Consider the following 24,722-nt stretch of genomic DNA (forward strand, 5'->3'; position numbering starts at 1 on the left):
ATCATCAGGAGTGTGGGCGCTTGCCTCAGACTGCCTGACCTGGAATGCCAGGGTCACCACTAAGTAGCTGTGTGGCTTTGGGATAATTCCTTTTTCTTTTTTAAAAATAATTTCTAAAATTTTTTATTTTTTGGCTGTGCTGGGTCTTCATTGCTGCATGAGGTTTTCTCTGGCTGCAGCGAGCGAGGGCTGCTCTTTGTTACTGCACAGGCTTCTCATTGCTGGGGCTTCTCTCGTTGCAGAGCACAGGCTCCAGGGCACACGAGCTTCAGTAGTTGCGACATGTGGGTGCAGTAGTTGCAGTTCCTGGGCTCTGCAGTGTGGGCTCATGGTTGTGGTGCACGGGTTTAGTTGCTCAGCGGCATGTGGAATCTTCCCAGACCAGGGATCGAACTTGTGTCTACTGCATTGGCAGGTGGATGCTTTACCACTGAGCCACTAGGGAAGCCCCCGGCTTTGCGACTGTTACTTGCTCCCTCTGAGTCCCTGCATCCTTGGTGTAAAGTGAGATGACACTGGGACGCCCTGCCTCACAGGGTCGTGAATCACACGGTGTGGCTCAATACACGTTAACTGCTCTTGGCACTCCTGCCATGGTGACAAGGAGCCTGCAGGAGTTCTGAGAGGGAGAGTGACATGTGAATGTGGCCTGGCTGTGCCTCAGTCTTCAGCCACCATCCCCGCTCGGTCACTCACTTTCCTCACTTGTTCAAAGAAAGACTGGACTAGGCCAGGGGCGGGACACGTGCCTGCTTCTGGGGACCAGGCGGTGATAGAGGCAAGGAGGGTGCAGGTGAGGCTGCAAGGAGTGGTGGGGACTGTGGTTCGTGGGTGCCTGTGCGCCCCTCCAGGGAGCACCTACCTCTCACCTCCACAGCTGCAGCCATGCAGGAGTGTGAGCCCAGTGTGGTCTGATGTGCTGAGGTCTCAAGATGGGGAAACCCACTATTTATGAGGAAACTTCCCATTATTAATATCAGCAATGCATTAAAAATCATTTTTTAAGCACGATGTGAGACAAGTTGATGCTTCTGTTTGGCAGATGTTGCTGCCACGACCTCCAGGATGCAAGGGCTCTGAGCAACCCCTTGCTTAGAGACAGCACGAGTTCCAGGGCCAGAGAACCTTCCAGCCCTGTGTCTGTGGCTGCGCTTCCCTCCCAAGACTTCCCGGCTCCCTTGTACATGGGAGGTGGGAGGCCAGACCCTCTCCTTTCTGAGGTTCTCAGGAGCGGCCCCGCCTGCAGACAGGGGCTGTAATGGGGCCCCTGCTCCACGCTATCTCTCCAGAGGTGCCGGGGAGTCTGGGGGAGCCCGTCGGGCTGGACGGTCTGCTCTGTGTCTGGGAATGGCAGGTCCGCCTGGGTGCCTGGGGGGGCGGCTCTCAGGGCTGCTGTCTGTGAGCGCCTGGCTCCTGGCTCCCGGGGGTCAAAAGGCAGCGCTTTCAGCCTTTTCTGGGGCCCACTTCCTGTTTGGGAGAGAAAACAGCAAGACCCCCCCACAAGAAATGTTCCTCTTCCCGCAGAGCCTTTTCTCATTTCTGCTGGCTCTGGCTTGTGGGGAAAGGCCCATGTAGGGGGATCCATGTGGGGTTTCTCACACTCCTCTCTCTCCCCCTTGGAGCCCAGGAGGGGACCTGGGGCATGACAGCAAACCCCACCTTGCCAGCATGGTCAGTTCTGTCTTGCCAACAGGGGACCTATTTATTATCCCCTGCGGGACTCCTGGCCTGCTTGGTGCCTCCTATCAGCCCCCCAGGGCCTGTGGCAGCCGTGGGTCCTAGCACCATAGCCCCAAGGGTCCTCTAGACTGGGCCACAACAAGAGAGAAGTCCTTAACTGCAGCTGCCCACCCCAAGGCAGGGAGCCCCACCAGCTCGATCAATTGAATCTAACTTCTCTTAGGTGCCAGGCCCTTGCTCTGAGCCCAGCCTCTCCGTGCTCACCTCTGAACACAGGGAACTCGCCATGGCCTCTGGGCTAGGACAGTTCTGAGTGCCTGCTCCTGCAGAAAGCAGGCCCTGATGCCAGGAGTTCATGTCAAACTCTCATCAAGGGCAGGTGACTCAAACGCCACCTCAACTTGCGAAGATTCAACAACATATGCTACCATGCTTTGAATAACCTTTCCTACCAGATTTAATATACACTGGCTGGTTATAGGTTTAGGAATTAAGAATCAAAAGATAAAACCTATAATGTCACTACCTAGAGCAGGGCTAAGAGAATGATGAAAGGGTTATAGGTTGTGTTCATATCCAGCTCTGGGTAAACGCCCACCAGTCAGTTGCCTGAATGTCATCCCTTACGGCCGAACCCAGCCGGCAAATCCCTCCTCTCCAGGGCATACCTTCAAGTATTTCAGTTATAATTCACCTTTACTGAGCTCCAGGTGAACTCATCTAATTCTCCTGATGACTCTATGAGACAGTTTACAGATGGAGAAACTGAGGCTCAGAGAGGACAAGTAACTTCCCCAAGGTTGTACAGCCAGTAAGGGCCAGAGCAGATATCTGAACTCATCTGGAGTCAGAACTGAAGTCTCCTGCAGATTAAACATGCACCATCTCTTCTCATTCCCCTCACAGCAGCTGGATTCCAGACCATTCATCAGTCCCACTGTTCATTCATTCATTCTTTCTCACATTCATTCATTTATTAAGTCACTCAAGTGACTTCATATTGATATTCCCGAGCTCAGGTTTGGTGCAGGGCAAGCTGATCCTATCTGTCCCCGACACGCGTGCCTGCATCTGCCACACACTCAGGACTCCACCTGAGAACATGAACTCCATTTATTACAAAAGATAGGGTTATCACATTGTACTATGAACAGCCACAGCCCCTGCCAGACCTCCAAGGTCCAGAGAGGCAGCCTGGATGGGGGCCCCTAACAGCTCTCCTTTGACACCCCCTCCCCCAGCAAGAAAGTCCTGGGTGGGTGGGGGCACCTGACTGGGCCTTGGAGTGGTCCTGTGTCTATAAAACCAAATAAGTCCAAGGACCCCAGGCATATATACTAATATATATATGACATATATATATATATAAATATATATATATAAAATGTAGGCCACGGCTTCCCTTCCATGGAGTGTCGCTAAGGTGGGACCACCAACGCCCACGGTGGGAGAGAAGGAAGTTGTCTGTGGCAGGGACTGGGGTCTGCTCCCAGAGTCAGCACACACAGCTGCATCAGTCCGAGTGGCTGGTCAGCCTGGGCACCCAGGGTTGGGGGGTGGCGCCCAGTCCTGCCTAGCCCTGGCAGCTCTAAGCCACCTGGATCTGCAGGTCCTCATCCTCGTCCAGGTCACTGGCTCCGTCCCCCACCTCCTCGGCACCAAAGCGAGCGCTGCGGATCTTCCCAAAGAGGGGGGCATTCTGCTGCTGTCGGCGGAGCCTGTGGGGTGGGGTGACAGGCGGGTCAGAGACAAGCCTGATCCGCTGGTGCTGACAGCAGCTAAGCCTCCCCTAGAGCTTCCCGCTGCCAGGCACCAGACTGAGCCTTCCACAAACATTACCTCGTCTCACTTCATCCTTCCAGAAGCCCCCGAAGTGAGGGAGGTGCTCCTGTCACTCCCATTTTACAGATAGGGAAACTGAGGCACTAAGCCCCACAGACAGCAGCGAGCAGGGGCTGGGCTCTGAACTGGATGGCTGGCTCTGGAGTAGGTAGGGGGGTAGGGGGGATGGCTTGAAGAGGTGAAGCAGCCAGCTCAAGGTAAAGCGGCTGGGATTTGAACCCAAGCCAGGCTCCAAAGCCCATAGGAAGAGAGTCCAGGGGTGGGGGTTCTGAGTCCCCTACATCCCTAATGTCAGTGAGAAAGCCCTCCACCCTTGTTCTTCCCCACATTAAAATTCCTAAAGCCAAAATTTACGAGGCAGACTTGCCTCTAAGAAGAGCCAGTGGAGGAAATGCCCATCCCCCCTCCTCCCCGGCTCCCCGCGCCCACCCCCAGCGGAGTAGCCGCCTGGCTGCATCTTACTGGAAGGCATGAATTATTAACACGGCGGGGAGGGGCGCGGGCGGGGGCCTCCATTACTGCATGGTGATTTAGTGAGCTGTCCCCGGAACATTAAAGCACAAAAAGTTGGGAAATAAGATGAGGCAGCGGTCCTGGGCAGCCCAGCCCTTCCCATGGAAGCACTTGAGAGCCTGGGCAGAGCCAGCCTGCCTGCCCATTTTGGGAGTTTATGGCTCCCAAAGAATGTGGCCAAGACTGCGGGAAGGCCCTGAAGCTAGGCGGCCTTGTGAGGGGCCCATGTGCTGGAGTGGGGGGGCGGGGTGGGGGGAGACGGGGACGGGGGGGGGTGGAGTGGGCAGAACTGGCCAGACACTGAGCTTGACTTGCACTCATGACTGGGCTCCTTGACGACACTTCATAGGCAACATCCCAAGCATCTGGGGAAACTGAGCCTTGGCTCCCCAGGTCACACAGCTGTCAGGTCTGGCTCCACAGTCTGTGCTCTTAGCCACAGACACTCAGCACATATATAACAGTACATGCTCTGTAAATAAGGGCTCCGGTGGCAGATGGCCGGGGAGGCAATCTGACCTGACCACCCACCACCTGTGCGGTGGTGAAAGGACTTAACCCTCTTGTGCCTTAGTTTCCTCGTTTGCCAGCCCCCTGGGGGTAGAAAAAAATTTTCCTTCCTGTCTCTCCTAGGAGCATGGTTCTTAAAGCACAATGTTGTTGACCAGTCGCTAAGTCATTTCTGACTCTTTGCGACCCCATGGACTGCAGCACGCCGGCCTTCCCAGTCCTTCACTCTCTATCAGAGTTTGCTCAAACTCATGTCCATTGAGTTGGTGATGCTATCCAACCATGGCACAATATCTGACCCCAATACTAAAGCTCTACTACTATTTGGCATTTATCACGGGCCTGGTCCTTTTATAAGCACAGATTGGCTCATTTAATTCCCACAATCAAGAAGTAATAAAAACTGTTATCAACCCCATGTTACAGATGAGGAAACTCTGAAAAAAAAAAAAGAGGTTAAGTAAGTCGCCCAAAATAACACAGCTACTTAGTGTCAAGCCAGAGTTCCCACCACCCAATCTTAGCAGCAGAGACTGGGCGCTGTCTATTCCATGAAATAAGAGGATGGAAGTAAGGGCCTGGCCTGGCACAGGAAATCAGTCTCAGGTGGAAGCTTGTGAAATGGGGCGGGGCTTGGACTAGACATTCTCTGACATACCCCAGCTCTAAGGGGAGTCCGGGGGAGAGAGCCACTCTCGGGGTGTTGGGATGGAGTGGGAGGCAGAGCATGCTGGGTGGGCCCCCAGACCTCCTGGTCCTCCCTCACTGAGGCGGATGGGTCCTGTCTGCAGCTGAGGGGTCTGGGCTGCCATCAGGGCCGAGATCCCACAGACCCCAGCTGGTCCAGAGTCACCCCAGCCGGAGGACCTCGCGGGCTGCTTGTCCTTCTCATCAGAGACTGCCCAGATCCACCCGCCCTCCCTGCTGCCCCACGTTGGGCCTGACCTCTTTGGCTGCTCTCTCTATATCCGCTGGCTGCAGGACACAACTCCCAGGCTCCCAGCTGGTCTTACTTCCTGCACTCCCTTCCCTGGTTTCCGAGCCCTGGCCCTTCCTGCTTGAAGGGGACAGGATTCTGGCCCCAGGACATCCGGATCTCTTCCTTCCCTGTCTTCCCCTCTAGGCCCATTCGGCTGGAGCCCCGACCCCGACCCTGGGCCTCCCTGGGCTAGAAGCGCCCCTGCCCTGTTTGTGCGTCCCGGCTGGGAGTCCTTGCCCCGGGGGCAGCACGCTGGGCCCACCTGGACTGCACATGTTCCAGCTGCACTTGCAGGTTCTCACTCTGCTCCGTCTGCTCGTCCAGCGACCGCTGCAGCTTCCGCGCCTGGTTATGGGCCTCGTCCAACTGTGGGGGTGAACGGGGCCGAAAGCATAGGAGTCACCTTGGGTTGGGCCAGCCTGCCCTGCCGTCTGCTGAGGACCAGCCACTCCTGCTGTTCCTCTGTGAGAATGATCCTCCTCGAAAGCAATTCCTGTCTCTCCTTTGAGGCCTTTCACATGCTATCATCTGAGGCCCAGCTCCTCCAGGAGAACATCCTTTTTTTGCCTCTTCTTGTGGCAAAAGAAGAGGCATCCTGTTGCCTCTCCCTTCCAAATCTACCCATCCTCCAACGCCCCAAGCTACTGATCCATCCATCAACCCACCTACCTGTATATTCCCATGAATCTGTCCATCTGACCATTCATCCATGGAAATATCCATCTGCCTATGGAGACATCCACCAACCCACTTACCATCCATTGATCTATTCAGCCACCCATTCATACTACCCTTGTGTCCTTCCACTCTTCCAAACCCATCTTCCCATCTACCCATCCTTCTGCCCTTCTTTCCTTCGGTCCATTCACTCCTCCACCCACTGACAGTCAGCTGTCTGTCTACCTTTCCACTATCCACTCAGTCATCCATCTTTCCACATATCCATTCATCCACCCATCTATCTACCTACCCCTTCATCCATCCATCCATCCAACCACCCATCAGACATCTGTTGTTACATCCCATCCATCTCTCCTCTCTCCCAACCATCTGTCCATCTATCCCCTCATCCATCTGTTCATCCATCCATGGAGTTATCCTTCTGTCCATTTAACCAACTCCACATCCACCCACTCATCCATTCATTAATCTACTCAACCACTCATCTACGTTATCTGTCCATTTCTCTTCCCATCTTCCTACCCACACACCACCTGTCACCCACCCACTCTCTCCTGAGTGCCTCCCAAGAGTCAGGCTTGTACCAGGCACTGGGGACCCAGCACGGAGCAACACAGGAGGGCCCTGCAGCTCCACCCCCACCGAGCCCAGCCGAGGTCTGCAGGCTGCACGCTGGGCCCTGCAGGTGCTTACCTCGTCCTCAGCCTGGGCCAGCTCCTTCTTGAGCTCTTCCACCCGCAGCCGCAGCTTCTTCACCTCGGCCTCGTGCTGCTCCACCCGCCGGTTGGCATGAGCCAGCTCCGCCACCTTCTCCTGGAACTGCTTCTTCAGTTTGCCGTGCACGTGCTTCAGGTCGGCCAGCTCCTGCAGGAGAGCGGAGATGGAGGAGGGCTCATGATGGGAAGTCCACGAGGTCAAGTGGTTCTGGGGGTACTGGAGTCCCTTCTCCCTGGAACCTCTCTGAAATGCCAGCAGTAGAGTTGGGGGAGGAGCTGGAGGCTAGAGGTGCCATCTAGTGAGGTGAGAAGGCCTGGGGGTGATGAGGGGGAGGTGGGTGGAGTGCTGGCTCCGTTCTGGACTTGGAACTCTGGGGTGCCTGCTGGAGACGACGTGAGGTGTGCAGTAGGCTACTTGAGCTGAGTCTCGTTTTCTGGGGAGGGACAAAGTCAGGGCTCTTTGATGTATAAATGGCATTAAAGCTCTGGGTCAGCTGAGGAGTGCGTTTCGGAAGCAAAGAGATCTGAAGACAGAGTGGTTGGGAAGAAGATGAGCAGCCAGGAGAGGAGCTGTCCACACCTGAGCTCTGGGAGCTCTCTGAGCCCTCAGTCTTCACATCTGTGAAATGGCCTCTTGAATCCATTCTCTGTTCCATTTCCACCAACCTCAGCCTGGTCCTGGCCTCTATCATTTCCTGCTGCCCCCAGGAAATGGCCCAGACTCCCCATTCGCTTGCCTTCTCATCCGTCTTCTACCCAGCAGCCAGTGAGCACTCAGAGCCACAACTTGCTTGCACCTACCTCTCACTTTTCAAAGGTGGCTCAGGCCTCCTGCCTCACCTACCACATCCCTCTTGTCTGCTCCCCTCCAACCACACCAGCCTCCCTTGTTCCTCCAAAGCTCCAGGTCCCTGTCACCATGGGACATTCATTCACATCATTTTCCTAATCTCCTCCTGGAATCAGCCCACTGTCAATGTCTGCTCTCCCTGGAGACCTGGGCTTAAACGCCACTGCCTCAGGAAAGCCTCCCCAGGACCTGGGCCTCAGCCAGGTCGCCGGGCATCCCCTTTACTCTCTCCCTGCCAGAGCCACGGAGCTGCGTGACCAGCATAAGCGTGTGACGGAGTGAGCAACGTCTATATCCCCCTCAGCTATCAGCTCTACGAGGGGAGGCCACATCCCTCCTGTCTGTTCACGGCTGTGTCCCCACCACCTAGAACAAGGCCTACGCGCAGCTGGAGCTCAATAAATATTTGTTGGACCAATGAAAGGGCTGTTGAAAGGATTAACTGATGCTGTTGTGTTTAGTTGCTCACTTGTGTCTGACTCTTTGTGATCCCATGGACTGTACCCTGCCAGGCTCCTTGGTCCGTGGGATTTCCTAGGCAAGAATACAGGAGTGAGTTGCCTTTCCTTTTTCCAGGGGATCTTCCTGACCCAAGGATCGAACCTGCATCTCCTGGTTGGCAGGTGGATTCTTTACCACTACGTCGCCAAGTATTCTCCATAACACGGGCAAAAAGCACCAGCCCGGAGCCTGGCCTACAGTGGTACCCCACAAACCCAGCTATAATGGTGGTATCACTGAGCCTGGTGTATGGCAGGTGCTGCCGCCAGGCAATCACCTCCTTGGTCTGTAGTCGTTACCTCAAGGGTCTCTGGCCCCCTGCGGTCTGGAGCTGGATGCCCAGGAGGTGGTCTGCCCCAGCCCTGGCTGCAGCCCCCTCACTACCCCACCTTGTTCTTCTCGAAGAGCGCAGCCTGGCTGGCCCGCAGGTCGCAGTCTAGCGCGCTGGCCGTCTGCCGCCGTCGCCGGGCCAGCGCCTCCTCCAGGTCCCCGACCTGTGCCCGCAGCTTCTTGTTCTCCCGCTCCAGGCCCAGTTTCTCCGTCTCCAGCCGCTCCCGGCGACCCCACTCAGCGGCGTTCTCCGCCTGCAGCCGCTCCATCTGCAGCAGGGCAGGACAGCAGGAGGGGTCCACAGGGAGGGGCCCGGCACGGCCGAGCGGGAGGTTCCCCCTCACCACCTCCTCCAGCAGTTGTTTTGGCTCCAGGAAGCAAGTCCAGCTGCAGCAGCTATAATTAACCCGGGCTTATTTGACACGCACAGGGTGTGAGCCACAGAGGCCCACCCCTTGCAGACTGGAGCACCCAGGGCTGTGGCTGGTTCCTGTCCTCCTGTGAGTGAGTGACTGATGGAGGCAGGGCCCCCCAGGCGCCCCCAGACCCTGGGCCCTGCTGGTGGCCTCACCTCACCCCTCAGCTCCGCCATCTTCCTGTCCATGCTGGAACGCGCACCCAGCTCATCCTCCAAGTCTTCGGACATGCGGCCCAGCTCGTCCTGGTGGGCCTCCTTCAGTATGCTGAGCTGTGTGATACAGCACAGGCTGGTTAGGTGAGGACCACCAGCTCCAGGGAGGGGTGGGCGCTGGTGCCGGAGGGCTCAGCAAGGAGCCTCAGGTAGTGCCCAAATGGGCCACAGGGTATTCAGAACAGACTCTGAATCTGAACGCATCTGCCTCCTCCGACATCTCTCACCTCCCTGATTACCATCCAGCCTCCCAGTGTCCATTCTTGGGTGCCCTCCTCCTGCCCCCTGACTTTCTCTCGTCAACCCATTTTCCACAACAGTAGCCCTTTTATCTTAAAAAAAAAAAAAAAAAGATAAACCCAGGGGAATTCCCTGGTGGTGCAGTGGTTAGGACTCTGAGCTTCCACTGCAGGGGGCACACGTTCCATCCCTGGTTGGGGAACTAAGATCCTATAAGTAAGCCAGTCTGTGTGGCCAAAATATAAACTGATTAATTAAAAAAAGACACAGCCAATCATATCCCAACCCCAGGTTCCCTAAGAACTGACCTTTCCCTATGGTCCCACAAAGCCATCTCCCCTCAACCGCATCGCCCATCCCCCCTCCCCAGAGCTCTCTGAGCCTCCTCTCTAGTCCTCAAATTCGCAAGCTCCTGTCCATTGCAGGCTTCACACTTGTGCTTCCCTCTGCTCACTGCCCTCTTTCCGAGGTATCTTGAAGGGCTGACTTTTCTCACTCTCAGGCCTTGGCCTAAATGCCCTCTCCTCAGGGAGGCCTCTCCTGTCCTCCCTGCCTAGAAGGGGTGCTTCTCCATCCCCCCACCTCCCCAAGAACGTGAGCCTGAGAGACAGCATGTCTGTCTGCCCGCCTTCGTATCCGTGTATGGCCTGGGCACCCTCAGCGAACACTGGCTGAACACACCCAGGGGATCTGAATGCAGGTCTGCCTGTGGGTGTGAGGCTGGTCACATCAGAATTGTCTGGGGTGATGTGAAATAGTACAGAGTCCCTGTTGTAGAGCAAAGAAAACTGTCAGAGGAATGCTCATTGCAATGGCATGAATGAACCTTAAATATGCAATGTTGATGGGAAAAAAAAACCCAGATACCAATGAGAATCTGTACAGTTATGTATCTGTAAAATTGCACAGTTGGGTCTCACATTTCTTCAAATGATTACACGATTTGAAAAGATTAAAAAGATTCCTGGACCTAAGCCCCAAAGATGCTGATTCAGGAGAGTGAGGGCAGGGTCTGGGAAGCTTTTTTTTAGGAGACTCCTTAAAGAGATTCTACTTAAAGACCAATCTTCCAGGGCAGTTTCAGGCTCGGGTCTGTGAGCTGCCCACCTTTTGGAAAAGCAGGGTGGCTGCGCCCCCTGGTGGCCATCAGGGTCTGCACAGGGAAGCAGTGAGGAAAGCCCAGTCTGACCCCAGCATGCTGCTGCTGCTGCTGCGTGGCTTCAGTCGTGTCCGACTCTGTGCGACCCCATAGACAGCAGCCCACCAGGCTCCTCTGTCCCTGGGATTCTCCAGGCAAGAACACTGGAGTGGGTTGCCGTTTCCTTCTCCAATGCATGAAAGTGAAAAGTCAAAGTGAAGTCGCTCAGTCGTGTCTGACTCAGCGACCCCATGGACTGTATAGCCCACCAGGCTCCTCCATCCATGGGATTTTCCAGGCAAGAGTACTGGAGTGGGGTGCCATTGCCTTCTCCGGACCCCAGCATGCAGGAGTTTCCAAACTGCAGGGGTGGAATTTCCTCTCTGCCACCTAGAGTCTCAGTTTCCTCATCTGTAAGATGGGGACACCAAGTGTGTTTCCTTGACTGCTGTGAGGCTCTAGCAAGATCTCGTACCCACTATGTGCCCAGTGAACATCCAGACTCCTTCCCTTTGTCTTGGTCTACAAGGCTGGTGGGATCCCCTTGCAATCTCATCTCTCATTAACTACCCTCCAGCCACACTGGCCTCTATTTCTTGAACCCACTAGGCTTGTCCTGGCCTCAGGACCTTTGCATTTGCTGTGCCCTCTGCCAGGAACTCTGCCTCCATCTCTTCTCAACGGTGGCTTCTTCTAATCACTTTAGGTCTTGCCTTGAATGTAACCCTCTTAGAGAGACCTTTCTATGACCCACCACCTCATCTCTCTGATTGTGTTTTGAATTTCAGTTTCTGAATTTATCTACCTGGTTACTGTTGGTGTTCTCCCCACAACCCCTCCTCCACCTCCTGCCCCAGTCCACAGATCACCACATGGCATAGGGCTGGTGCTTGACAGTGAATGATTGAATTCCCCTCTTTCTCCCATTCCCACTGCTGAAATTCAATGACACAGTACTGCTTTCTCCAGGAAGCCCACCCTGGTCTCCGAGACTCACTTGTTTGAGCATCTCCTGCTTGGTCTTGCTCAGTTCCTCGTACTTGATCTTCCACTGGCTGAGCTCTCCCTCCAGCTTCTCGATGTTCCTGCTCAGTGCCATTTTATCCCTGGGGAGGGGAGACGTGGGGGTGAGCCCACTGGGGCCCTCTGCTGAGTCCTCCAGTCCCTTCCAAGTCCAAGACCAAGGTGTCGTGAGAGGTAATCTGTTCTATGCCGCTTCCCTGGCTTCTGGTGGTTTGCTGCATACCCCAGGCCTTGGCATCCCACTCTGTGGCAGGCAACCTGGTTGTGCAATCTCCTGGAGCTGCACCCTCCACACAACTGCGGGAGTCCAGCCCCTGCTGTGGAGAGTGTCTGGTTCTCCAGGGCACCGGGCCCTGGGCTCATCCATCAAATAATATCCCCACTCCCCTCTATCTGTTTTATGCTGACTTGGTGTGAACACACAGCTCTGCAGTCGGAAAAGCTGGAAAGCACTTTCCAGTGACTCTCTGAAGGAGGAGTCCCTTCCTGTCACCATCACTGGGTGGGAGTCCCTTAAACTGCTCTCACGCCCCTCACCCTTCACTCTGCCCTGAATGTGCAGGAGGTGCAGTGGCTATTTGGCCACATGCAGTGTTTCATGACCAACCCCCACACCACGCTGGCCTCCCATTCTGAGAGTTTAGCATTACTTTACATTTCAGTTAGTACAACAGGTTGATTTTTGTTCACTGTGCTTAAACAGAAATGCAGCGTCTCAGTTCTGGAGGCTCTAAGTCCAAGACCGAGGTGTTGGTTCCACGGGAGGGCTGTGAGAGGGCATCTGTTCTATACCTCTTCCCTGGCTTCTGGTGGCAATATCTGGCGCTCCTTGGCTTGCAGGAGCATGGCCGTGATCTCTGCTTCTACCTTCACAAGGGCACTGTGTTGATTTTTAAAAGATTAATGTGTGTAGTTATCTTATGCCATCTTTGTGTTTAATTTCTGGATGGAAAAGGGGGTGTTACTATTCTCCATGATCAGGCAAAAATCACCAATCAAGGTCACTGGTGACCTCCGAGCCCTAAACCCACTGGTCAGAGCTCAGTCCTCTTCCGACTTGACCAGCTGACTGCTCCCTCATCCATGAAATGGCTCCTCCTGCTTTCTCTTCCCCCTCACTGGCTCCCTTCTCCTGTATCCTTTGCTGCCTCCCTCTTCCTCTCATTCTATAGCTGGTGGGCTCCAGGGCCCCATCCTTTGACCTCTGCCCTATCCACTCTCAACCCCAGCTCATGGTTTTCAGCATCATCTATTCGCTGATGACTCCTGAATTTCTACTTCCAGCCCAGACCTGTCTTGTGAACTCTATAGACTCATTCACGTCCCCAAATGCCTTCCTGCTGAATCAAGCTCAACATGTCCAAAACCAAACTCCCAGCTTCCACCCCTCAGTCCCTGTATCCCTCCTTCCCTGCTAAGATTTTTTGCCCATGGCACTCTCCCTGCATGAAGGCAGGGATTGCTGGTCTCATGGATAACTGTATCCTCACCGAGCACAGTGCCTGACCCAGATCCCTGACACATATTAATTGAATTAATTTTAAAAAGCCCTCATGTTGGGTCCTTGGGTACAGTACCACTGTTCTCAAGTCCCGAGAATCAATGGGACTCAAAGGGGAAGTCCCATTCCCTTTCATTGAGTCTCAACTTCTGTGACACGGACTTTCATTCTGTGATTCTGAGGAGGCCCTGGTATGGCCTGGCCCACCCCCTAGCCCCTGCCTGCCTCCCGGGACTCACTCTCGTTCCTTGAGCAGCACCTTCTGGGACTCATCCAGCCGTAGCCGCAGGGCGGTCAGCTTGGAGGCATCTTCCTCGACGGTGGTGTCCTCCCAGGGCAGGCGGCTGCGCTCCTGGCGGCCTGAGCTGCCCCGTGGGGCCCCAGCCCCTGCACTGCGCACCTCCCAGCAGCCCTCAGGCTCCTCTGGTCTGCTCTTCAGCAGGCTCTCCACCAGCTCCAGCTCCTGTGGGGACCCAGGCAGAGGTTGGACTAATGATCGCTGAGCCCTCACCCTCTCGGCCTTCATCATAGCCTCTCCCAGGTCCAGGGTCTGGCATCAGCTTGGTGGGTAACTGTGGGCAAGTCACACAGTCCTCTGGACCCCTGTTTCCTCTTCTGCTGCCTGCCTCTCCACCCCTGGAGAGGGAGGGCCACACCCTCCCCCTTCGCTGCTTAGAACTGCACAGAGTCAGCCACTCAGATTCCCTGAATCCTGGAAGATGCCCCAGAAGAGGTGGTAAGCTCTCTGCTGCTGGAAGTATGCAAATATTTGGTGGGACACTGATGAATGCAGAAGCAGGGATTCCTACAAGGAATAAGGACTAGATTCCCTCAAAAGGGATTCCTGCTCAAAGACCCCACTTTTCAGTGGGATCACCTGAAACATGATAAGTGACGTGGTAAAAGATGCATGGACTTCCCTGGTGGCTCAGTGGTAAAGAATTTGCCTGCCAGTGCAGGAGACTCAGGTTCAATCCCTGGACTGGGAAGATCCCCTGGAAAAGGCAATGGCAACCAACTCCAGTATTCTTGCCTAGGAAACCCCATGGACAAGGAGCCTGGCGGGCTACAGGCCATGGGGTCATGAAAGAGTCAGACACCACTGAGCAACTATGCCACAACAGTAAAAGATGAACAGGAAGGCGGCCTCTGGCGCAGAACCAGCTCCCAGACAGAAAGCGGTGAGGGTCGGTTAACTCAGCCCTGAGCCCTCTTCCTCCCTGCCAGCCTCCTCTTCCCCGCTGCCCTTGTCTGCCGCCTGGCCTGCCTCTGACCACAGACCCAAGATGCCCATGGCCTCTGTCCCAGCCTGGCTTCTCCCACAGTCATTCCAGATGAGTTTGGGCTGGTCCCTTCCTCGACTGACCTTCAGTTTCCCTATCCAGACTAGGACAGTGGGCCTGAGGAGTGAAATTCTAATCTCTTGTATCTCAGACTGTCTGGGTGGGGGCCTCTGAGGCCATCTGGTCCAAAGCTCCAACTCCCAACTGAGGAACCAGGGAGGGAAGAAGGGGATTGCTGGAGGGTCACAGAGCACAGACATGGCTGGGCTGGAGAACAAACTCAGGCTGCATCTTCCGAGCTCCTGCTGCGGTACCTGCCACCTCCTGGGGTGCCTCATAACCGAACACGGAGAGGACAGGAAGTGTCTGAGGCTGGCTGATATACAGAGGCTCATCCTCTGCCCCAAAGAAGAGCAAGAAATGTAACCTGCAAGCACCAGTCAGGCCCTGGGGAAGAGGGCTTCAGCCACCAGGAGGCAGCAGTGCCCACTCTAGACGACAGGTAGGAGAGGGGAGGGGGCATTGAAGAATCTTAGGAGCTGGCGCGACTGGGGATGGAGCTGGGAGCAACCTGAGCCTGGATTCGGTCCCTAGATGGCCTTCAGGTGAGTCTTGCTTGTTCAGGGGAGGCTGCCCTCCTCACATATGATTAATGTTCCAGATAGCCTAATTATTATCACCATGGGCTGAGAAGCTCATCTGGGGTCAACTCCCAGTGACTCCAGTCACCAGCTGGGAGCCACTGGTAATTAACCTCTCAGCGCCTCAGTGTTTTCATTTGTAAAGCCAGTATTTCCTGGGTTGCCCTGAGAATTAACTAGGTAGTGTGTATGCAGAGCCTAGCATTTTGTAAGGGTGCCCATGGAACGACGGAGGCTTTGCCCAGATTTACCAAGCACACCCAGCCTCTCGCTATTTGCACAGAATTTCCATCACCTGTAATGCATTCCTGCACTTTTCACCATCAATTTCTCCTATCTCAGCTCAAATAGGACCGCTTCTAGAAAAGCTGCGGTGAAGCTCCCTCCTCAGAGCCTGGCTCAGGGACCTCCTTCTGTGCTCCCGTTGCCCTGACACCCGCCCCTCCCTCAGCTTTGATAGACACCTGTTAAAATGTTTACTCCTTTCTCTAAACTGAATAAATGAACGGATTCAGCTCTGGGACTAATGGATGCCTTTGAGGTAAGTTCTTACAACCTGCTCCTGCTCAGAGAGGATGATTTGTTGGTTTTGTTGATTACTCAGGTATGGGACGGAGAAGGCAACGGCACCCCACTCCAGTACTCTTGCCTGGGAAATCCCATGGATGGAGGAGCCTGGTAGGCTGCAGTCCATGGGGTCGCTAGAAGTCGGACACGACGGAGCGACTTCCCTTTCACTTTTCACTTTCATGCACTGGAGAAGGAAATGGCAACCCACTCCAGTGTTCTTGCCTGGAGAATCCCAGGGACGGGGGAGCCTGGTGGACTGCCGTCTATGGGGTCGCACAGAGTCGGACACGACTGAAGTGACTTAGCAGCAGCGGCAGGTATGGGAGCGGCGGGACCACCATAATCAGGGACACTCTGCCCCTTGGGGTCTGTGGGAGGAAGGTAACCGGGTGCCCTGCAGGGCAGAGCCTGAATCCCAGAAGGTGTGATACCTACCCACGTGCCAGGGGCCCTTACTTCCCTTTCTGAGCCCTACAGCTACAGCTCCTGCCCGGGTCAATCAGCCCCTCCCACTTCCGGACCCCAGCGCGAAGGCCCCGCCCAGAAGCCCCGCCCCTCGCCGCGCACCTGGCTGCCCTGCGGTCTCTCGCATCCGGATCCGACGTCGCGCACCGGCACCGGCTCCTGTTCGCTTTCTGGCTCCGTCTCGGGCCCATCGGGAGTCCTGTCCGCGGTCCCCCGGGCGCCCCGCAGCCGCGCCAGCTCGCGACCCCGCGCCTCGCACTCGCCCTGCGCTTCTTGGCGCTCGCGCCGAGCGCCCGCCAGCTCCTTGGTGAGCGCGTCGAGGCGCTGGCGCAGCTGGCGCACCTCCTCGCGCGCTCGGTTGCGCTCGGCGCGCACCTTGCTCCACTTCTCGCGCCAGTTGGCGGTGCAGTCCGACCACCAGCGCATGGTCTTCTCCATCTGCGCCGCCCGCGCGCGCGCCTCCTCCAGCTCCCGCAGCCGCAGCTCCTCGCGGCTCTCCCAGTCCCCGTCGGCCAGCAGCGCAGGCGCCGGCGGCATGGGCAGCGCAGGCGGCGGCCCTGGCGAGGGCGTGCCGCTGGGAGGCGTGGGTGGAAGCGAGTCGGCTGGCCCCATGCGCTCGGGCGACGGGCTGCCCAGGATGGTCAGGAGGCTGCCCTTGGACAGCTGCGGGGACTCGGCCAGCCGGGGGCTTGGCCCGTGGCTCATGGCGTGGCCGCGGGGGGCGGGCAGGCTCGTGGGCGCTGGGCTGGAAGTCCCGGACTCAGAGGCGGCGCGGGGGACACGTGGCAGATGCGATATCACTGTGCATGATGGCCACTGCTACTGGGTGCTCTCCGGGCTACGGGGAGGGGGACGCTCCCTCCGACCTGTGGGAGAACACAACCATTATTTGGAGGTGGCCACCAACCGCCCATATCCTTAAGCTCAGCCACGGGAAGCAAAGGGAACGGCATCACCGGTAGAAGGAACAGCATGGCAAAGGTGGAAGGAGTGCAACTGGTCGCCTCCAGGAGCCCCAGGGAGGCTGGAATGGTGAGCCAGGGCCTGCAGCTGCTTCCTCACTGGCCTCCAGATAACCCCCTTGAGTCCCTTCACCCTGGAGCAGCCACCACTGATCTGAAACCTTAATCTGCTGTCCCTGACCTTCAGGTCCCATCTCTCGCATTGAATAGCTTATACTGCTCTCCGCCTGGAATGCCCTGCTGCCAGGAGTCCCCTCCCAGCCTCTTCCTGTGCTGGGCTGACTCTTCCCATCCTTAAAACTTAGGTGAAATAGTGTCTTCTCCAAGAGGTTTTCCGGGACCCTTCAGGCCAGGTGGTCAGCCCCTGCCCAGGTCTCCACCAGCCAGCCTCACTGTACTATTTTTCTGTGCCCTGTGAGCAGCCCATCTTCACCCCAGGCTGTGAGTTTGCTGAGGGCAGGGGATGGCTGGCTCTTGGTCTTTGTCCCTGCACATGATGACAATAATAATGACATTTATGGAGGGCCAACTACAGGCCATGCCTATGTGAGCTATCCTCTCAACAGACTCGAGGGCAGCTATAGACATTTACTGAAGAGGAAAGGGAGACTCAGCAAAAGTAAGCCCTGGAGTTGATCCAGATACACCATCCAGAAGTCCAAACACTGGTGTGGGTCTGGTGAATACATGCACGCACTGGTGGTATGATGGAAGTAAGCTGGGGTTTAGATGGGGGAGCCATGCAGTGTGGTGAGGTATCCCCCCATGCCGACCACTGAGCTCTGCTGTTCATTGGCCACATCTCTTTTAAAATAAGTGAGACACGTGCCCCGCTCTGTCCCCAGCCTGCCACACTCTCCCTCAGAGTGGCTTCATGCTGACCACCGACAGCTCCTTGGGCTATCTCATACTTCCTTCCCCATTCAGCTGGGCCTGACCCTCAGAGCCTCACTGCAGCCCCTAAGACCTGCCCTGGTCATTATTCCTTCCGTTTCTGGGTGACCCATCAGGGCACTGCTGGTGGGACTCTCAGCATCCTGGAAGAGTGTCCCAGTACTGTCTGGCTGTGTCCCTTCATCAGTCTTTTCCAGCCTCTAAGCCCCCCACTTGGCAGCACATCTAATGTCACAGTTTATGGTAAAAAGAGGAACTGTCAGGCTGGCACTCCCTCCTTGTCCTGCCTTTAGCCCCACAGCCCCCTCCTCTCTGCCCTGAAGAGGATGGGGGGCTCTCCCCTCCTTGGGTCAAAGGCCCCCCCATCCAGCTTCTCCCACCCCAACCAATGATCCCCCTCCAAGGAGCCTGCTCCCTGCTGAAGTCTCTCCTGGCACTTTCACCTCCCTTCTCTGTCTCCTCCCTTTCCAGGCCCATCCAGAGTGGGCCACACTTGCTGTCTCCCCCACCCCGTGCACCTCCTTCACCCTCTCTCATCAAGCCTTACCAGCCTGGCCTCCAGCCCCCCTGCCCTACCCTCTGGGCATGTCTCAACTCTTGCATGTATGCCCTCTCTAGCTCTGGGCACCTTCCAGTCCTCCTTTCTTGCACCTCTCCTTCCCAGGATGTTCTCTGGGTTTTCCTCCTATTCTCCAGCGGTCCCCCATTAGCCTCCCTAGTTGGCAACCTGGGCTCATCCCTGCAGTGCTGGCATCACCCCAGTCCTGGCCGCCTTCTTTCTGGCTGCCCCTGCCTAAGCCATCTCTCCACGTCCGCAGTAACCCCCAGTCTCTCTCCCAGCCTGGGCTGCTCTCCAGAACCACTCACATGTCCCTCAGACAACTCAGACTCAGCTTGGTCAAATGGGACTCCCTGTCTCCATTCCCCCCCCCCGCCCCCCACCAACTGGAGCCTCCTTCTGGATGCCCTCTCTGGGAGAAGGGTGCTTCTTTACTTCTTCACCTTGTGGGGAATATCCTGGAATTGGCTTTCTCTCCACCTCCAAGTCCTGCCAGTCTGTCTGCCACACATCACAGGGATCCACCTACCTTCCTCCTCAACCGCTAACCTGTCAAGGCCACCATCACTTCCCACTGGGGAGACGGCAGCCACCACTCTCCCTGTCCCATCCCCCTGTCCCTTTTTGCCTCCTTCAAATCCATCCTCAAGAGCAGCAGCCAGAGTGAGGTTTTAAAAACACAAACCGGATTGTGCCAGTGGCCACCACCTTTGTCATTACCAGTAGCTGTGACCCCTCCCCTCCCTACAGTCAATTCCAAACTCACTATTTCAAAGGCTCCAACACCAAAAACGCATCGATTCCCCCACTTGTTCACTGTCCCCACTGCCCACCCTGTCCCTTCTCTCCTTGCTACACCCACCCAAACGCCCTCAGTGTTCCAGCTACCTCACTCGTTCTTGTCTCTCCAGGCAGAGCCGTCTCTGGTTGCTTTCACTGCTCTGCCTGCTCTTGCCTTCACCCGTATAACCAGGCATCACAGGTTTTCCACCACTGTGGACCAGTGTTCATTTAAATTAATGACTATTGCAGTCACAGTTCCTTAGCATGGTTCAGTGATCCTACTATTGGACTGGCCAAAAAGTTTACTTCAGTTTTTTCCCCTAAGATGTTATGGAAAAACCAGAACAAAACTTTTGGCCATTCCAATATATTTCTCCAGTGCGTTTGCCCTTAGTTTATCGTCTGTCTTCCTTCACCAGGCACCAGCTCTAGTCTCTGCTCTGTCATCAATCTCATGTAAACCACTGCCCCATACGGGGCCTCAGTTTCCCCCCTGGTAGAACTGCAGTGAGGGGTGAGGGAGGCCAGGGCTTCTAGAGCAAGAAGTCCTTCAGATTCACCTGGACATTAGCTTAAAATGCAGTTCCTGGACCCCACTCCTCAGAGAATCATGTTCAGTAGGGATTTGCATTTTAACCATCCAAGCGTGGGATATTTTGAGTAACTGGTGATGCTGTGTCACCACCCATAGTTCCATATGTACAAACATGTCTACCTCCACCCCAACACCTGCACAGACTAGGTTACGCCCCCAGACACAGCCCTCTGGGCTTAGGTTTCAGTTCCCTGTACACCCAACTCCCCAAGGGATCCCTGGAAGGCTGAGTACCCACTGTGACTATCTTTCCACCTGTGCAATGAGGTGACTGGCCTAGATCCCACGTGCATTCACAGACATGTGCACACTCAGACACATAAGCAATCCCATACACGTAAATATAAAGTCATGGGCAGGCACACACATACACAGAGGTGGCCCCATAGGCACACACAACAACTATGTATATGTTCAGAGAGATGCTTCCTTGTAGATACACAGTCACAGACACACCTGAAGACATACACATGCCCACACGGATACACACAGAGACACGCAAAAATACATACTCATCCCTGAGACAGGCAAATGCACACACGCATATACAGACACTCGCAGTCTTCTTCGCCCCAGTTTCCTGGCCCAGCTCCACATGGAGAAGCTCTTGGAAAAGAAAAACAATGTGAGAGCCTGCGGGGGAGGGGAAGGAGGCAGGAAATCTGAGTGCCAGTCCGGTGGCCTTGCTAGAGGCCAGAGCTGTGCTGGGAATGGGGGGTGGTGAGGCGGGGGTCCCTGGGGCCAGGCCCCTGTCTCCTGGGCCCTTCCTGCAGCCCCTAAACTGAGAGGGCGGCAGGGAGGGGGCTGCTGCCACATCCTCTCCGCCTCTGGGAGCTGCCAGGCGTGAATGGGGCTTGGGGAGGGGTGGCCCGCTCCTTCCAGGAATCCCAAGCCTGTCGTGCAGGGCCAGGGCGGGCGCCACCCAGGCCCCTAATGGCTTCCAGGCACCCACGCTTAAGGGAGGGGTGGGGGGGACTGGGGGAGGAGGGGGGTCAGAGAGGCTCTGGACAGGCCTCCTGTCTTTCTTCCTGCAGGCCCAGGTCCCCTGAAGGGTGTGTGTGCACACATGTGTAAATGGATGGGGGTGGGGGGTCCCAAGGTTGGTTTTCTGGAGAAGCCCACCCCTGGACACACCAGGAACCCTGCCTCACACTCAAAGGCAGCCTAGCAATGCTTCCCCTCACCTCTACCCCCACCCCACTGACATAACACAGCCTTAGGGGCAGACGCACACACACCAAGCCCTGGTAACATACACACTCATCGAGAGAGATGCAGCATGGAGGTTCAGCTGGCAGTTGTAGAGACTGCCTCCCGCTGCCTACCCCGCCTGCCCTTCATCGCCAAGCTCAGTGTCTTCCTTCGCTGGGGTGTGCGTATGTGTGTGGGGTGGCCTCCCAATTCCTGCAGTGTGTCACCACTCCCCATGGAGCAGGTGGAGGAGGTACCAGCCTCCACAGGCCCAGAAAGTCCTTCCCACTCACCCTCCCCTCTCCTGTGCCCACCCCCCACCCCCAGCACCAGCCAGACGGGTCTATTCCTGCTCAAACCCTCAAGATCTCTGCTCAGCCTGATCCCCTACTCAGGATGCCCAGCTCAGACTCCAAAACCCCACCCATCCTTCAGGCTCAGTTCCACCACCTTCCGGAAATGCCTTGGTCTCCCCAGCCCCTCTGCCAGGGGAGTATATCCCCACAGCCTTCCAGAACCAGACCTGGCCAGCGGCCCTCTCTCCTCTTGCAGTTCAGTCCTCCCCCAACCCAGGCAGGACACCTGTGCCACCCGGAGCCACTAGCACAGGCCCTGCACACAGGAGGTGCTCAAAGTTGGCTGGTGGGGTGGAGAGCAGAAAGCAGAACGATGGCTTCACATCCCCTTAACTGGGTAGCAGAGCCACCTGGGAAGGCTTCCCATGTGGCACTAGTGGTAAAGAACCCACCTGCCAGTGCAGGAGATGTAAAAGATGTGGGTTTGATCTCTGGGTTGGGAAGATCCCCTGGAGGAGGGAATGGCAACCCACTCCAGTATTCATGCCTGGAGAATCCCATGGACAGAGGAGCACAGTGGGCTTTGTACGGCCCATAGCGTTGCAAAGAGTAGAACACCACTGAAGTGACTTAGCAAGCATGCACAGGTCCGCATGGGACTCAAGAGCTCCTGAACCCCAGCCCCACAGTCATCCTCACTGCTCCAGGCAGCTGCTGGCCAGGACAGGAGAATGTTTTGATTGGATATTTGCCTCAGGCAAGGCCTTCATCAGCCTTGTCTAGACAAAGTGACTGGTGGCTCTTGCTTCTAGTGGACCTGTTTGGAATGTTCTTTCTCCTTTCTCTAGCAGTACCTCCTACACATCCTTTAGGACCTACCCCTGGGTAACGATCCCCTGGGTAGCCTTCCCCAACCTCATACACAGAGTATGTTAGTGCTCCCAACATGGCACCTCCTGTTCTTCAGCAGTGGCCACACTGAGAAACCACAAGGGCATCCTGGACTCACTGGCTGTCAGCACAGGGCCCAGCATACAGCAGATGCTGCATTAATGCTTCCCAGGCTGATGGGTGGAAGATGGACAGCTAGGGGTTCCCCGTAATCAGGGAGGGTTGCACCATTCTAAGGATCAGGAGTCACTTTAGGGTCAGGCTCTGAGACAGGTAGGTGTCAGAGCCTGTGGCCAAGGTCAAAGTCAGAGGTCATCTCATGGTCAGGTCAAGGATCAGGCCTCTTACCTGAGGGGGTCTGACTCGCAGGGGGACAAGTTTATTTTGTCCTTACTGTGTTTTGATGGCTCATATCTAGTGAAAAGGGTAGGCAGTGCTGAGGCCTAGATGGGGCCCAGCTTAGGGGGCTGGGGTGGGTGTGGGATGGGATGGCCTAATTCCTCCCTCCAGCTCAGAAACCCTCTATAACCTCCCAGAACCTTTCAGGTGGGGCTGTGGGGCTGGCCTGTGGCCACAGGCCTCGCTGTGGGCAGGGAGCAGAGCCCAGCAGGAAACCACAGAGGACAGCCTGATTGGATAAGTGCAGGGCCCAAGGCTGGTCTGCCCACAAACTGGGCGCTTGTCCCTCTGACCTGTCACCCGTGTTCCCGTCACTGGACCTCCAGGAGAGGAGAGGGAGGCAAGCTGAGCCTGTAGGCTGAACCTGAGCCCTGGGGGGTAGGCACCCCTAATCCGTTCCCAGGTACCTCCATATCAGAGAAGCCAAAGATATCCTGGACCACTAATCATAACTCATTTTTTTTACAAATGGGCCACCTGAGATCCAGAGGTACAGCTATTGGTCCCCATCAAGGACCAGCAGCAAAATTGGGTGTGTTTTGGCGAGGGGTGGGGGGGGCGGGCGCTGGATTGCTGGGATTGGATGCCTCCCCTCCTGGATCCTGATTACCTGAGGGGCAAGGTGCCCCTGGGACCACCTACACCATGGGGTCCTCAGTCATCAGGCCAAGCACAGCTGGGAGAGGATGGGAGTTTTTCATGGAGTGGACCCCAGCCCCGGGGCTCTGAGCAACTCCTTGAACTATACACTCTAGTACAGTGGACTTCTCAGGAGCCCCATCTGTACCTCTGTGACGCTGTTTGATACCTGCAAGGCCACGCCCTCACTGATGCTGTTTTCTTGTAAGATGGAGAGAGGCACTAACAAGATACCTAAAAGCTTTGTCCAACCAGTGGGCAGAATCTGTGCCGACACGAAGTAATCCTACCTCCCCAACAGCCCTACATAACCCACACTTAGGACAGAGAAACTGAAGCCGCGGTGGGGAAGGAGGCTTGCAGGACATCACCAGTTCTCACAATCGTAATAGTGGGAGAACGGAGGCCCACTCCCTTCTCCTGACACTAAGCCGTCGCTCCACCTGTCCCAACTCCTTCCAGAAATTCCCTTTCTGCCCTCCCACGACCACGAGTCGCCTAAATCCTCACTTCCTCTCCCCATCCCCAGCACAGCCGCGGCGGGATGAGGGAGGAGGGTCTCCAGGCCCAGCGAGACGCGGTCCCGCCCACCCCGCCGCGCGGCCCCCCATTGGCAGCCACCAGGGGCGCCGTGCTCCGATTGGCCCGCGCCGCCCGTCCGTCCCGCATTCGCCATGGTGACCACGTTGGGTCCCCCGGGAGAGGTCCAAATTCCGCCCCCGCCCGCCGCCGCCGCCGCCCCCCTGGGGTCTGGCCCCCGCCCGCTGCTTTTCAAGGGCGGCCCTGCTCTCCCCCCTCCCCCAACTCCCGAAGCCCCTTCCACTCCTGAGGCTGGGGCTCGGGAGGTAGGGGAGCCTGCGGAGGGGGCTAGGAAGTTCTGCTCGGAGTTTGGGGGTTGCTGCGGACGCGGGAGCTCCCGCTGCTCCTCTTCCAGCACGCCCCGCAACTTAACCCCTTCCCTCCCGCTGAAGGTTCCTGGCCTGGAGGGAGTTCCCGGGACGCCGTGGCTTTCGGCCCCCTGCACTACCGCCCCCGCTCACCTCGGCCGGCGACCAGCGGGCTCCGGACGTCCGATCCGCCGCGGCTGGGCGGAGCGGGCACGGGGCTTGCTGCGGCCGCCGCCGGGAGGGCCGAGGGAGGGCCGCGGAGTCTCCTCCTCCCTCCCGGGGGGAGGGGAGAGAGAGGAATCGGCGGGGCGGGGGCGGTGGGGCCCGGGCGGGATGCGGCCCCACTCTGACCCTGGCCCGCAGAGTTGGTTGGGTGGGGGACCCGCGCCTAACTTTGGGGAGAGGGGCGCGGGCTGAGTTGTGGGATCGCCACCAAACGGGCCGGACCCCGACGGAGGCCCCACCGCGGCGTCGGGCCTAGAGAAGGGGGAAGGAAGGCCGGGTCTGGGGGCCCCGTGGGGTCGGCTTTCCC

At 56.7% G+C, this 24,722-nt stretch overlaps 1 protein-coding gene across 1 annotated transcript; it reads right to left on the minus strand.

The window, feature by feature from the left end:
* Nucleotides 1-3,078: 3,078 nt before the first annotated feature.
* On the minus strand, nt 3,079-24,450 carry CCDC102A (coiled-coil domain containing 102A). Its single transcript, XM_052656443.1, has 9 exons — nt 24,344-24,450; nt 16,197-16,960; nt 13,375-13,598; nt 11,609-11,717; nt 9,174-9,290; nt 8,662-8,871; nt 6,899-7,069; nt 5,787-5,890; nt 3,079-3,398 (listed from the first exon to the last, which is right to left on the minus strand). The coding sequence occupies exons 2-9, from the start codon at nt 16,797-16,799 to the stop codon at nt 3,269-3,271; spliced, it is 1,668 nt and encodes a 555-aa protein (XP_052512403.1). The 5' UTR covers nt 16,800-16,960; nt 24,344-24,450; the 3' UTR covers nt 3,079-3,268.
* Between the last annotated feature and the right edge of the window lie 272 nt (nt 24,451-24,722).

The sequence above is a fragment of the Budorcas taxicolor genome, chromosome 18, assembly GCF_023091745.1.
Source record: "Budorcas taxicolor isolate Tak-1 chromosome 18, Takin1.1, whole genome shotgun sequence".
Taxonomy (NCBI): domain Eukaryota; kingdom Metazoa; phylum Chordata; class Mammalia; order Artiodactyla; family Bovidae; genus Budorcas; species Budorcas taxicolor.